The sequence below is a fragment of the Pimephales promelas genome, chromosome 19, assembly GCF_988280905.1.
Source record: "Pimephales promelas chromosome 19, fPimPro1.hap1.1, whole genome shotgun sequence".
Lineage (NCBI taxonomy): Eukaryota > Metazoa > Chordata > Actinopteri > Cypriniformes > Leuciscidae > Pimephales > Pimephales promelas.
The window spans coordinates 1972821-1986739 of NC_142787.1; the positions used below are offsets into that span (position 1 = coordinate 1972821).

Genomic DNA, 13919 nt, shown 5'->3' on the forward strand with positions numbered 1-13919 from the left:
TTTAGATTAAAATGTCCTCATCATAATCGAAGCATTTAGGCCGTGTGTCCACCAAAGCATTTTTCCACGCTCCTGGCGTTTGTTTTCAATGGGAGCGCCACGTTTTTTAAACGCCATGAGCGTAACGAGGCACTGAGCGTTTTTTTTTTTCACGCTGAAGTGCCCGGCGTTTTTACTGGTTGCCGAGAGTTGAAAAATGTTCAACTTTGGATAAAAAGCAGCGCTCATCACCGTCACTTTTTACCCACCCGTCCAATCACAGTGGAGGGGACTAAACCACACTGACCAACTGTCACAACATTCAAACTGTGCTGCGGATATTCTGTATCATAGCAACGAAACGTCTCAACGGAAAAAAAACTGACAAAACGCTCTCAAGCGCCCAAAGCACGGCGTCTTCAGCAGAGCGTCTAGCGTTTCTTTCCAGCGGGCTAAAGACGCTTTGGTGGACACACGGCCTTATTTAATCAAGCTTCAAAAACATCTCGTTTTGATATGGCTGATCTGACGTCACACGGCTGAACACATGTGCATGTCCCGCCTCCAGAGCAAACAATTGATCGTGGCCTATAGGGGGCGCAACGGGTCCACTTATACACTCGTTTCCAACAGTTAATATGACAGACGAATGTGTGTTCGCAGAACCATCTGGATGCCCAGAACTGATTACTGGTTAATCGCCGTGTTACATGATCGCGCACGTGTAGCTACCGTCAACACTGTTCTGTCATTGATCAATAAAATCGCTTGGAAACTGAAAAGTCGGAGCATATATTTCTTCGTAACTAAAACCCACAGATTCACTATTGGTAGAGAGACACTGCACGCGATCGCTCTCTCACTACATGTGATTTTTCTTTACGTGGATCTGATTTAGAACGAGCAGAAATCTAACGAGAGACGAGCTGATGAAGTGAGCGTTCAGTCTCAGACCATCGTTAATGGTTCATTAATGATGTCATTGCTATGATTGGAAGCGTCGATTCAAATCTAGTGACAACCCTTAAAGGAGCCGCGCCTTAAAAAATGATCATTTCAGACTGAGATAATCAGGTTTACACATATTTTGTGTGCAAAAAACTTTAGTAACATAAGTGAAAATTTAAAAAAAAAAATCCATGTCATGACCCCTTGATGCAAGTTTTCTGGTTTGATAACGCATAATTGCACATTATTAGAAGGTGTTCATAATTCTTCCTCGTTGCTGATCAGTGTAATATCTTGCTTTGTGCTCATATTCACGTGATATGAACAACAAAACGAACAACTGATCGGGATATAGAAGAGACGGCGCACATGATTACAGCCCACACACACACATGGTTTGAAGTGTGTTAAATAACGTATCAATATGAATTGTTTTGGTCTTGTTTCTGAGAGTGTTTTAAATACTGTTTTATCGAGAATATATGCCTACACACACACACACACAGAGCCCCGTCCTGATGTTGTTGCTCCTCCTGCAGTATCACGGGCTGCTGATGCGCCGGGGGGGCTCTCAGTACAGGCCGGTCCTCCAGGCGTCGCTGTGGACGAGGCAGGCGCAGCACTGTATGGCCTGCCACCAGCTCTGGCAGTTCAAGGGCTCCATACTGGCCTTGGCCATCATCACCTTAGAGCTGGAGACGCTGACGCCGGACTGGTTCTCCGTCTTCACCCATCTGCTGAGGAAAGCACAGGTACCAGTGAAGCATCTCATCAAACCTGTAAACTTGATGCGCTTGATGGAGGATTATGGGTAATGCACGATTTATCGGCATCGACCGATACGTGATCATTTTTAATGTTATCGGCCTGATCAGAGGATTTAGCTGATATATTAATACCGATAAATAATGTGTTATTTCCTCCAGCTGAGACTCTTCAGATGCGCACTGTTACACACGAGGCTTTGAATTGCTGAAATATGATTGGAATCACTTCAGAAATGAAATTATGATTCAGTGCAACATGTGCAGCTCAAGTCTGTCATATCGCCTACATAACATTATAATTAATTTTAATGGTGAGACTTGTTTTTGTAATCAGCCTCTCAAAAGTTATATCGGCCGATAAATCTAAATCCGAGTTTTTATATATCAGTTTTGAAATGCAAAGAATTATCGGTTATCGATATCGGCCAAAGTTTTCATATCGATCTCTGTGTGAATGCTCCTAAATTAATTTGACTGAAACCTTAAATTAAACACTTCATTCAGCTGAAAAAAAGTGAAGTTAATGATCAAATAATGAATATAACTTATTCATCAGTCAAGCTGAAAAAAAAACTGAGTTGTATAGAAACTAAGGCTGTCAAAATGAATACGTTAACACTTTTTTTTTCCCCCGTTTAACGGGTTAAAACGATGTAACGCTAGCCGAAGGGAAACTGTATGATCACGCTTTCTTCAAGCAAATGCTTTTAACGCATTCATGTTTCATTTCAGGAAGTTGTTCTGTATCTGTCAACTTTCCTTCTGATTAGTGGCTGAAATCAGGCAGTCATCTTTTTTTTTTTTAAATGGTTTTTAGACTTTTTGTGCGCAAAAAAGAGTAATTACTTAAATATGAACTAACATATTTAATGTTGATAGATTTTTCAGATTAAATAAATATTACCATCAATATTTTTTTTTTCACCCTCACAAATCAAGGCCTTCAATTACAGCCTAAAGTCTTACATTCATATTCATGGCATTAAATGAATATGTACCTCAGTATTTTAGTCCTGTTTTCAATACAACTTTAAATCCAGATCTGTTTAACTGAGATGCTAACGTGAGCTTGAGAAACTGAAGCAAATGAAGTGAGTTTATGCTTCGAACTCATTGACTGATCTTTGTTCATATTCTGAGAACTTCCCTTTGAGTGAAGATGATATTTCCTCTTTAAACGATACGAACTGAGTTCGAAAATTTCACAGAAAACAAGACTTTATATTTGGTATCCAGTTCAATAATCTTTAGACATTTGCACTGGAAAACAGGAGAAATACTGAGGAATAAAATAAAAGTTTGCAGTGCGATCAGAAACAATAAAGATATTTCCATCATTCATGTGGTTGAGAGCAGAGGTATTTACTTTCTAATTCACTCTACACAAAAGTAGCTCAAAGGATTGTTCAGTGTTGTAGTCGAGACCACCTCACTCGAGTCCGAGTCAAGACCGAGTCCATAGAGAGTCGAGTCCGAGACCAGAGACGGTCGAGTCCGAGTCGAGACCGAGACCAGTGAGGGTTGATTACCTAATTTACTTTTATTTACTTTTTTTTTTTTTTACTGAATTTACTTGGAGTTTTAAAAATATGATCAGTTTAGGGTAAAAAGGCCACATAGTAGGTGTGTTAAAAGTAATTTTATTACAATTTGTCATGCGCAGTTGCGCACTAGAAAATCACCAATCACTGGGCGTGTCAATCAATTTAAAGAAATATTTTATTAACATACATTAATAATCATGAAAAATATTTTGAATTGAACTCGAGTGGACTCGGGAATAATTCCGAGTCCTAAAAAAAAAATCTTCGAGTACGAGTAGGGTTTGGAACCGAGAACCGGTTCTTTTCCAGAACCGGTTGTGTTTTTGAAAAAATACCGGAACCGTGCAAAATTCCTAAGTTTCGGTTCCGAAAACGGTTCTGATGCCGATGCGACATCATCATGTGGGCGAAGTGCTGGGAGTAGAAGACGCCGTCTTATTCCTAAATGACAAAAACTTCACCACTGAAGTTGCGATTATTTGCTCTCACACGCGCTGCATTTGTCACACACAGACACACGCACGCTGCGCGCGCCGACCGCCGAGTCACTCTCTAGCCTACATTCAAATCTGTTTGCGCTGAGAGAGAGAGAGAGAGCAGTTGTCGATATGAAACTGCTTTACAATCACACAGTCTCAATATTTATTTGTTTCACATATTCAAATGATTTCCGTTACAGAATTAGTGAGATTATAGTTTGAGTAAACATTGACGGTAGTGGTCAAAACAGATGCAGTCCGTATATTTTTTGTGTTCAGAATTTACAAAATATATACAATGAGCGAGTGCATCATAATGTTTTTTTTTTTCGTGTTTTTGTCTTATCTTGAATCACTACGTAAAGCCTGTAATAAGCGTTAATACTCGGACTTCTTTAGACTGGCCGGCGGATCGCAGCTGCTGCAGAGTAGCCCAATGCCTGCGTGACTCGTCATGGACATAAACAGAGAGAAGTAGCTCCGGCAACAATGTTCTTCCGCAAGACGCATGCAGTTCTGTTTATTAACTGCTAGAGCGCCGATTTATCCAGTAATGAAATGAGTAAAGTCCTTATGAATCAATCATTCAAACCGTTTTAAAAAATAATCTGTTCTACACACATATGTGTGTTAAAGCATATACTATTCCTTCTGAGAGGGTATTCTTCACTGTTGGAGATACAATAAAGGAGAGGTCTAAATTATTATAGAGAATGCAGAATTTTTTAATTTCCTTTATATATAATTTTTTTTTTTTTTTGCAAAGATTGCTTAATAATATTTTTGTTTACATTACCAGTCTGTTAAACTTTATGCACAATCTTTCTTTTTTTTAAATTTTTTTTTTATGCATGAGCAGTAAAGTGGAGGCCCGTACACGTGTCTGATGTTCTGGCATGATTGTGTGTTGTCCAGATCTCCAGCGCAGAGTTCATCTGCTGTAAGGAGACGGTGGACGAGTATCTCACGGCTCTCCAGCTCTCCTCTCCCAGAAACCCCGTCTTCATCCTCGACTCGTCCGGCATGGCCGTCAGACGGCAGAGGGAGCGCGCCGGACACGACATCGACGACTTCTACGACGGCTTCTGGTGCCTTTACCGCGAGCAACCGTCCATCAAAACAGGAAGACATGATGGACGGCAGCAGGATATGATGTCATCCTGTCCCCCGCTACTCGATGGAAGCTGATAAACGACGGCCAAGGCACTTTCTATTCCTTTTATGAAACCTTTATGAAGCACTTTGATCGTATTTGAGATTTCTTTACTTTTTTTAATATCTTTTGTTATTGTTGTATTTTGTGTTTTATATTAATGCGTCTTCATACAAGCTATTCAGAAGTCGAATTATGGTGCTTAACGTAAATCTTTTTGTTGGACAATCCCAGACAGCAACAGATCCGGCCCACATCCGGTACATGAGAATCCACACATGCCGGATCTGAGCCGACGCTGTTCCTGTCTGGGATTGGATCATTCCGTAATAATGAAGTTATGCTTTATGGTATTGGTCGATCTTTGAAAGAATCCTTTGTAGTATTAATGTGAAGAGGAAATGACGTTCTATTCTGATATTATTTTTCTCGTTTTTATCCAAAACACCTCCTCCCGACCCTTTTTAAAGGCAGCTACAGATATTAAATTTCTGTTCCTCCTAAATGAAACGTGGAAATTTTCTTTTCTGAACGGGACTCTAGATTTATTTTGTAAAAACGGCAGCTTTTACGTTTCTTGGAAAACAGTGTCCTTCTATGCAATAAACCAGACTGTTGACACTACACGTGTTCTTCGTTTTCTTACTGTGTGTATACAAAAAAATGTTAGTCAATAATTGTATCACTTAGCCTAAAACTCATCTTTGATCACCAAAATTACATATTTGTATATATTTATTATTTTTTCGTGAAAATTTCATTCTTAAAATCGCTTCAATGCAACTCGACACCCTTGCCTCATTTAATACATGTGGTTCTAGGAATATGCAAATGAGCCCTGCCTCCACTCACTCAGAGATCCACTGGTTGATCACACATTGATCTGATTGGTTACAAGGTCGTTTGTGACATCATTCTTTTTTTTTTTAAATCAAGTTAGTTTTCTTCCTGTCTGGGCAAATGTGTCGAAGCATTTTACAGGAAAATAGTTTAATATAAGTATGGTTCAAAAATATGGAAATTCTACCATCATATACTCTCCCTTATGTTGTTCCAAAACTAAAGACTTTTTCTTCTGTGAATCAAAATATATGTAAAAAACAAAATGATTTATGTTAGAATGAAATTAATACAGGTTTGAAATGACATGAGGGAAATTTAATGACTGTTTAATTGTGAGTAAAATATCCCTTTTAGTGGTAATTTGTAATGGAGCAAAAGTGACAATTTAAAAAAAGAAATAAACTTACTGCAGTTCAAATGTTTGGAGCCAATAAGATCTATTTATGTTTAATCAGGGTTCCCGTGGATCCTTAAAAAGTCTTAAATTAGATTTTTAAAATGTAAGTCCATAAAAAGTCTTATAAAGTCTTATTTACTTATGAAAGGTTTAAAATTTCAGATGACACTTCGATTTAGTCATATCTAAATGTTTTCCAAATTAAAACCATCGAATTTGCGTACGTAGGCTATTCTTTTTTTATTGGCCTATTTTATCTTTGTGGGTTTGCTTGTTCACGTGACAATTCACATGTTCACATTCGCGGCAGAAAAACGTCTGTCTCCTGCACGCGAGAGAGAAGTAGAAGAAGTTGGCAAATGTCAGTTTAGTCGTAAGTTAATTCTTCATGTGTGTAGGGGTGTGCGATGTGTCCAGGCGCGTCGTTAGACATGGGCATTCGGGGCTTCAGGCCCGGATGTTTTTTTTAATAGCCCCGGATCTAAAATAAATAAATAAATAAATATTAATCATTATTATTAAACTTTAATAATTTTGTATTTATTTAAAAAAATTACCCGGTATTTTAATCTATCCTTCGGAATAATGTATTAAAGACGATTAAAATGTTCAAGCAGATCAAATTTACTATGGTTACTATGGTTACACAGCACGCTTGAGTTTAGCGCACCAGAGGAGAGAGAGAGAGTGCCTGAAAGAGCAATCGGTTAACTTACAGTTTTAGGGCTTGACTGTCATTGTTGTTTGTGTGGCTTCATTAGACACTTTTAAAAAAGGAAAATAAGGAATCATGAACGATACGAGGCCGATGAGAGGCAAGAAGAGTTATCTAATTTACTGGCGCCGTTCCCTCAGCAAAGCCTGGTCGTCTAATTTAACGTTACTTAAGTTAGCCCTGTAAGTTACTCGTTGTGGTTTTAATGCAAAACATTTAAAGTACGTGGGACCTTACTATTTCGCCTAAACAAGCTAATCCATTTTGTGAGTCATAATCCGTTTCTCGTGGAGAATGTAGATGAAGTAACGTTAGCCTAACTTATTCATCTGATTTGGCTTTAATAAGATTGGATAAGATAGGATTTTTCCCAATTGGTATTATCGAAGAAAATATTGATTATCTTTAGGAATCCTATCTTGCTTCCTCCTATCAAGAGCCGGCCCGAGCCTTTTGGGGCCCCTAAGCAGAATTTGATTTGGGGGCCCCTCCCACGACTCGGAGTCACCTGTGTTTGACGATTATTGACACAAATGTCACGCAATAATGATACATTATAAATGAATACACTTAGGTTATGTATTAGGCTACAACAAAATTAATACTTAATAAAAAGAAAATAGATGCCTACTTAAATAAAAAAAAAAGTTTTAACAGTCTTAAAACTGTCTCAAAACATATAAAAGAAATTATTTGCTAAAATTATGACAAAACTGAGAAACATAACAACAAGCCTATTGTTGAAAACTAAAAATATTTGGCCTACTATTTCTCAACTGTCTTGTAACTGTCCTCAAAAGCTTTATTATTATTTTTATTATCGTAAGAGACTTTGTTAGACATAATCCAACAAAGTCTGTTACTATAATACCGGTAATGATGTTCTGGCGCACGTTGATGTGTGTATGCAATGTGTTTTTCCCCTCGGGGCTTGCCGTAGATCGTGCGCAGGCTGCAAACTTGGTAGGCTACTGGAGTGTTGCGGGTTTTTGGAGGTCTGATGTGTGGTATAATAAAGTGGAGAAGAGTTCAAACTGCTATGTTTATTATTTATTCAAACTGCTACCCTGACACCTTGAAGGTTAAGTTCCCCTGCGGGCTGTTTTCTCCAATACCAGAGCCGATACCGTGACAAAGCGCAGTTGCGCACAAATTGTCTATGCACGCGCGAGGTGGATCTAGAGGATTATGCGCATGACTTAAACGCAGGCACACACAGCAGCCGTTGTAACTTGTCTTGTAGGCAGGTATATTGATCATTAAATTAGATTTTCGTTGTCTTGAATGATTCATTCAGTCATTTTCATTAAGTCATTTTCATTCATTCATTGATTTATGTCACTTAAGTAATCTAAAAAAAATAAAAATAAAAAATAACTCCGAAAGCGGCCGCTTAGTTGAGAAGTTCGCTTAGGCCTAAAAAAAAAAAAGTTTGGTTCCGGTTGGTTGTCAGTTGAGGTCATGGGTCGGTAGGGAATTTTTTTTTTTTTTTTTTTTTTTTTTTTCAGTGGCAGCAAGGGATGGGTAGGAAATTATCCAGGGCTCGACATTAAAGGGATAGTCAAACCTAAAAATATCAAAATTGAAACTACTGTGGAAACAAAGACACCTACATCTTGGATGCCCTTAAGCTAAAACATATCAAAAATTAATTTCAAAGTGAACTATCCCCTTAAGCCTTTTCACATGCTTGTCCTCCGGACAAGTAAGTAAATCTGTCAATCACTTGTCCGAGTAAAAAAGTTGCTTGTCCGGATTTTTAAAATTTATTTATTTTTTATTCTGAAGCAATATTGTCATCAGTGTTCAATCAGCTTTGATATTTAAAAAGGCAAATTGTAATATCTGCACCTTTAAGGGCATCCCTTCCACCAATATTATTAAATGCCTTATAGTGTCTTATTATTCTAAATAATTGAATTTATTGATCAAATTTAGGAATTTAAAATGAAAGATGAAGCATACTGTTACCCTAGGTAGGGCTGATGAAATTAAATCATTTACACTGAAAAATTACAATTTCATAAAATAATGTTATGAAATTGATTTAAATGTGCAAATAAGAAATATTGGAAAGAATTATACTAGGCTACTTATAAACACAACACTAAACTGCCAATAGGTGGCGGCAGGCGGCCGTATAAATGAGTGAGTTATTGATTCATTAATTCAAACGATTCGTTCAAACGGTTGATTCATTCACGAATGAGACGGATGTTGATGTTTATGAATGGGTCATTGAATCCTTGACTCAACCGATTCGTTCAAAATGCTGAATCATTCAGTAATGAAAACAGGATGAGTTCCTGTGAGATGCGTCGTGGTTCTGCTGTGACTTTTCTTTGGAACTATTTTCGCTGCTGAAATGGAACAAAAACACCCAGTATTGCTTATAAACAGTAAGTGACTTAATCTTAACTGTTTATTGAACTGTTGTAGGAAATCAATGTCACTTTTTCAATCGTGATGGTATTCAGGAAAAATAATTGAGGCTGCTTAGTGCTTAACATATGTTAAAATATAAAAACTCCACATTTAGATTTTTTTATAGGCAGAGTATGTTGTTAACTGTGTGTGTGTGTGTGTGTGTGCTCCGCTCATGTGTGTAGATTTCTCTGCGCGAGCGTCAACAGCGCAACCTTACCATCAGTAATACAGTAGGCCTGCTACATTTATTATCCACAATCGATCGCAACTTGCAATAAATGTAATAAAATCAGAATCATTCTCTCGGTTTAGTGATTTCTTAGTTATTTTTTTGTTTGTTATTGATGTTCTAATCAGGCTACTTGTCCATTGGGGCGAGTAAAATTCTCTTTTACTTGTCCTTCAAAAATCCATTTGTCCCGGAAAAGCGGACAAGTTAGACGGGCTCTAGAGATACGATCTGCGCGGCAGGTTAGAGTGTTTTGGATTGCATAAAATAATGAAAGAAACGAACAAATACATGACGAAAGAAGTTCTAGACAGCAGAAGATGGGATTGGGATCATGATTGGATCATGATAGGATGATTTTTTAATTAAACTAGGCGGATGGAGGTATTAGTATGTGGTGTGTGCATGCCTATGAATGCATGCATTTGTATGTGTGCGAATATGAATAAAAATATCCCAAATTACAAAAAAAGACTTGTATAATATGTATTATAGTTCAGTTTGACGAACGATATCTGCCTCGTTTGTTAATAGATTGCTGGAGGACAAGATGCATCTTACATCGCGTGCTATAAAAAGACAGAGCTGTACAAAAACGTAAATTAATAGTTCGCCTCAGAGTTTTTTATTTGTGTATTTATTTAATTTTTATTATTTCTTCCCCAAGCTCATAAAATAATTTTGGGTCGCACATAAATTGACAGGGTCGGTCGGAAACCGGAAACAAACAATTTTTTTTTTTACGCCTTATGCCTCGGGCCGGCTCTGAACTCAACAGATTCAGTGGCTCAGTTGATGGCTTTAATCAAGAAGACCTAAGTTTAATTCCCATTCTTTCTTACGTTAAATTGTTGTGATCATATCAAACAAAGTGGCCAAAACAACATTTCTTCAACCCGGTATCACGACAAGACGTGAAATAATCACTTTGGTGCACTTTTGAAAACGCGACGTCACGGTTTAAACCCCCTCAAACGTGAAACTTACACTTAAACTGAAACTTACCTATTGGTTTTCATTAAACTGAGAAAAATGGAATTGTGTTTTATTGACGATCACTGAGAAATGGTCTAATATTTAAAATGCAAAAAAAAACATTTATTAATTTCAAGATGAAAAGGATTCATTTGCCTCGATCCACGCTGAAAAAAAGTCTAAATGTCAAATTTTTAATGAAGCAGCCTAAATAGTCCACTTTGGAAAATGTGTAGATGTCACGGTTTAACCCCCTCAAACGTGAAACTTACACGTTTGCGTTAACACGCTCCAGTGGAGAGATATCCGGATGTTTATTCGCCTCTGCCATAACGACCTATCGGTTTTCATTAAACCGAGAAAAATTGAATTTTGTTTTATTAATGATCACTGAGAAATGTTCTATTATTTGAAATGCAAAAAAAAAAAAAAAAAAAAAAAACATTTATTATTTTCAAGATGAAAATGATTCATTTGCATGGATCCACGCCGAAGAAAACGTCTAAATGTCACGTTTTTAATTAAGCAGCCTAATGAGTAAAATGTCTATTTTTTTGGGCCTCCCCCAGCTCCTCGTTTAAGCAAAAGGTACGCTAAAACAACGTATTACATCGACGTTAAACCACGTTAACCATGTTAACCATAACCTTTTAAATACTCGACATAGTTCCATTGCTTAGCAACGGGAAGAAACTCCTGTAACTTCAGTGCCCAACCCGTATCACGACAAGACGTGAAATAATCATGTTGGTCCAATTTGGAAAACGTGTAGATGTCACGGTTTAGTTTAAACTCAGAACCATAAATAGGGCTATACTGCCCTCTTGTGTCAAATTATATTTCTATATTTATTTTTCCAACAAATAAAACCAAACCCTCAATAAAACACCGTCCAATACACCCTTGCGCTCAACAGATTCAGTGGCTCAGTTGATAAAGCGTTGGGCTTTAATCAAGAAGACTTGAGTTCAATTCCCATACTTGCGTTAATTTGTTGTAAGTTATATCAAACAAAAGTGGCCTAAACAATATTTCTTCAACCCGGTATCGTGACAAGACGTAAAATAATCACTTTGGTGCACTTTTGAAAACGTGTAGATGTCACGGTTTAAACCCCCTCAAACGTGAAACTTACACTTAAACTGAAACTTACCTATTGATTTTCATTAAACTGAGAAAAATGGAATTTTGTTTTATTGACGATCACTGAGAAATGGACTATTATTTAAAAAGCAAAAAACATTTATTATTTTCAAGGTGAACAGGATTCATTTGCCTGGATCCACGCTGAAAAAAACGTCTAAATGTCACGTTTTTAATGAAGCAGCCTAATGAGTAAAATGTCTATTTTTCCGGCATCCCCCCAGCTCCTCGTTTAAGCAAAAGGTACGCTAAAACAACGTATTACATCGACGTTAAACCACGTTAACCGTGTTAACCATAACCTTTTAAATACTCGACCTAGTTCCATTGCTTAGCAACGGGAAGAAACTCCTGTAACTTCAGTGCCCAACCCGTATCACGACAAGACTTGAAATAATCACGTTGGTCCAATTTGGAAAACGTGTAGATGTCACGGTTTAGTTTAAACTCAGAACCATAAATAGAGCTATACTGCCCTCTTGTGTCAAATTATATTTCTATGTTTTGATTTTCGATATCTCAGCTCTGGAAGGGTCTAGAGCCTCCATTGTTGCACTCAGATCTAAGTCTCGTGGCCCTCTATCAGAATCCAGAGTTTTGAGAAGATTAGGGATACTTAATTTTTCGCCCAAAAAAAAAAAAACGAAAGGGGTAACACTGTCGTTTTTTTTTTTCGGGTCGAAATTTTGAGTTTCGATATCTCAGCTCTGGAAGGGTCTAGAGCCTCCATTTTTGCACTCAGGTCTAAGTCTCATGGCCCTCTACCAGAATCCAGAGCTTTGAGAAGATTGGGGTTACTTAATTTTTCACCTAAAAAAAAAAAACGTAAGGGGTAACACTGTCGTTTTTTTTTTTCGGGTCGAAATTTTGAGTTTCGATATCTCAGCTCTGGAAGGGTCTAGAGCCTCCATTGTTGCACTCAGGTCTAAGTCTCATGGCCCTCTATCAGAATCCAGAGTTTTGAGAAGATTGGGGATACAAAATTTTTCGCCAAAAAAAAAAAAACGTAAGGGGTAACACTGTCGTTTTTTTTTTCGGGTCGAAATTTTGGTTTTTGATTTCTCAGCTCTGGAAGGGTCTAGAGCCTCCATTGTTGCACTCAGGTCTATGTCTCATGGCCCTCTATCAGAATCCAGAGTTTTGGGAAGATTGGGGATACTTAATTTTTCGCCCCAAAAAAAAAAACCGTAAGGGGTAACACTGTCGTTTTTTTTCTTGTCGAAATTTTGAATTTCGATATCTCTGCTCTGGAAGGGTCTAGAGCCTCCATTGTTGCACTCAGGTCTAAGTCTCATGGCCCTCTATCAGAATCCATAGTTTTGAGAGGATTGGGGATACTTAATTTTTCGCCCCAAAAAAAAAAAACGTAAGGGGTAACACTGTCGGGTTTTTTTTCGGGTCGAAATTTTGAGTTTCGATATCTCAGCACTGGAAGGGTCTAGAGCCTCCATTGTTGCACTCAGGTCTAAGTCTCATGGCCCTCTATCAGAATTTGGGAAGATTGGAGAAACTTAATTTTTCGCCAAAAAAAAAAAAAAAACGTAAGGGGTACCACTGTCGTTTTTTTTTCGGGCCTAATTTTTGAGTTTCGAGATCTCAGCTCTGGAAGGGGCTAGAGCCTCCATTTTTGCACTCAGGTCTAAGTCTCATGGCCCTCTATCAGAATTTGGGAAGATTGGAGAAACTTAATTTTTCGCCCAAAAAAAAAAAACGTAAGGGGTACCACTGTCGGTTTTTTTTCGGGCCGAATTTTTGAGTTTCGATATCTCAGCTCTGGAAGGGGCTAGAGCCTCCATTTTTGCACTCAGGTCTAAGTCTCATGGCCCTCTATCAGAATTTGGGAAGATTGGAGAAACTTAATTTTTCGCCCAAAAAAAAAAAAACGTAAGGGGTACCACTGTCGTTTTTTTTTCGGGCCGAATTTTTGAGTTTCGATATCTCAGCTCTGGAAGGGGCTAGAGCCTCCATTTTTGCACTCAGGTCTAAGTCTCATGGCCCTCTATCAGAATCCAGAGTTTTGGAAAGATTGGAGAAACTTAATTTTTCGCCCAAAAAAAAAAAACGTAAGGGGTACCACTGTCGTTTTTTTTTTTCGGGCCGAATTTTTCAGTTTCGATATCTCAGCTCTGGAAGGGGCTAGAGCCTCCATTTTTGCACTCAGGTCTAAGTCTCATGGCCCTCTATCAGAATTTGGGAAGATTGGAGAAACTTAATTTTTCGCCAAAAAAAAAAAAAAAACGTAAGGGGTACCACTGTCGTTTTTTTTTCGGGCCTAATTTTTGAGTTTCGATATCTCAGCTCTGGAAGGGGCTAGAGCCTC

The 13919-nt window shown here is 37.9% G+C and overlaps 1 protein-coding gene across 2 annotated transcripts in view; it reads right to left on the minus strand.

Annotated features, from left to right (window-relative positions):
• Nucleotides 1-1424: 1424 nt before the first annotated feature.
• septin8a (septin 8a) overlaps nt 1425-13919 on the minus strand; it is a 231581-nt gene continuing 219086 nt past the window's right edge. Inside the window, exon 10 of one of the 2 annotated variants that reach the window (XM_089123623.1) lies at nt 1425-1664. In XM_089123623.1, the coding sequence (XP_088979749.1) occupies nt 1499-1664 (166 nt within the window). In that variant the 3' untranslated portion in view covers nt 1425-1498. The remainder of the gene's footprint in view (nt 1665-13919) is intronic. The other variant, XM_089123621.1, reaches the window with a different exon arrangement.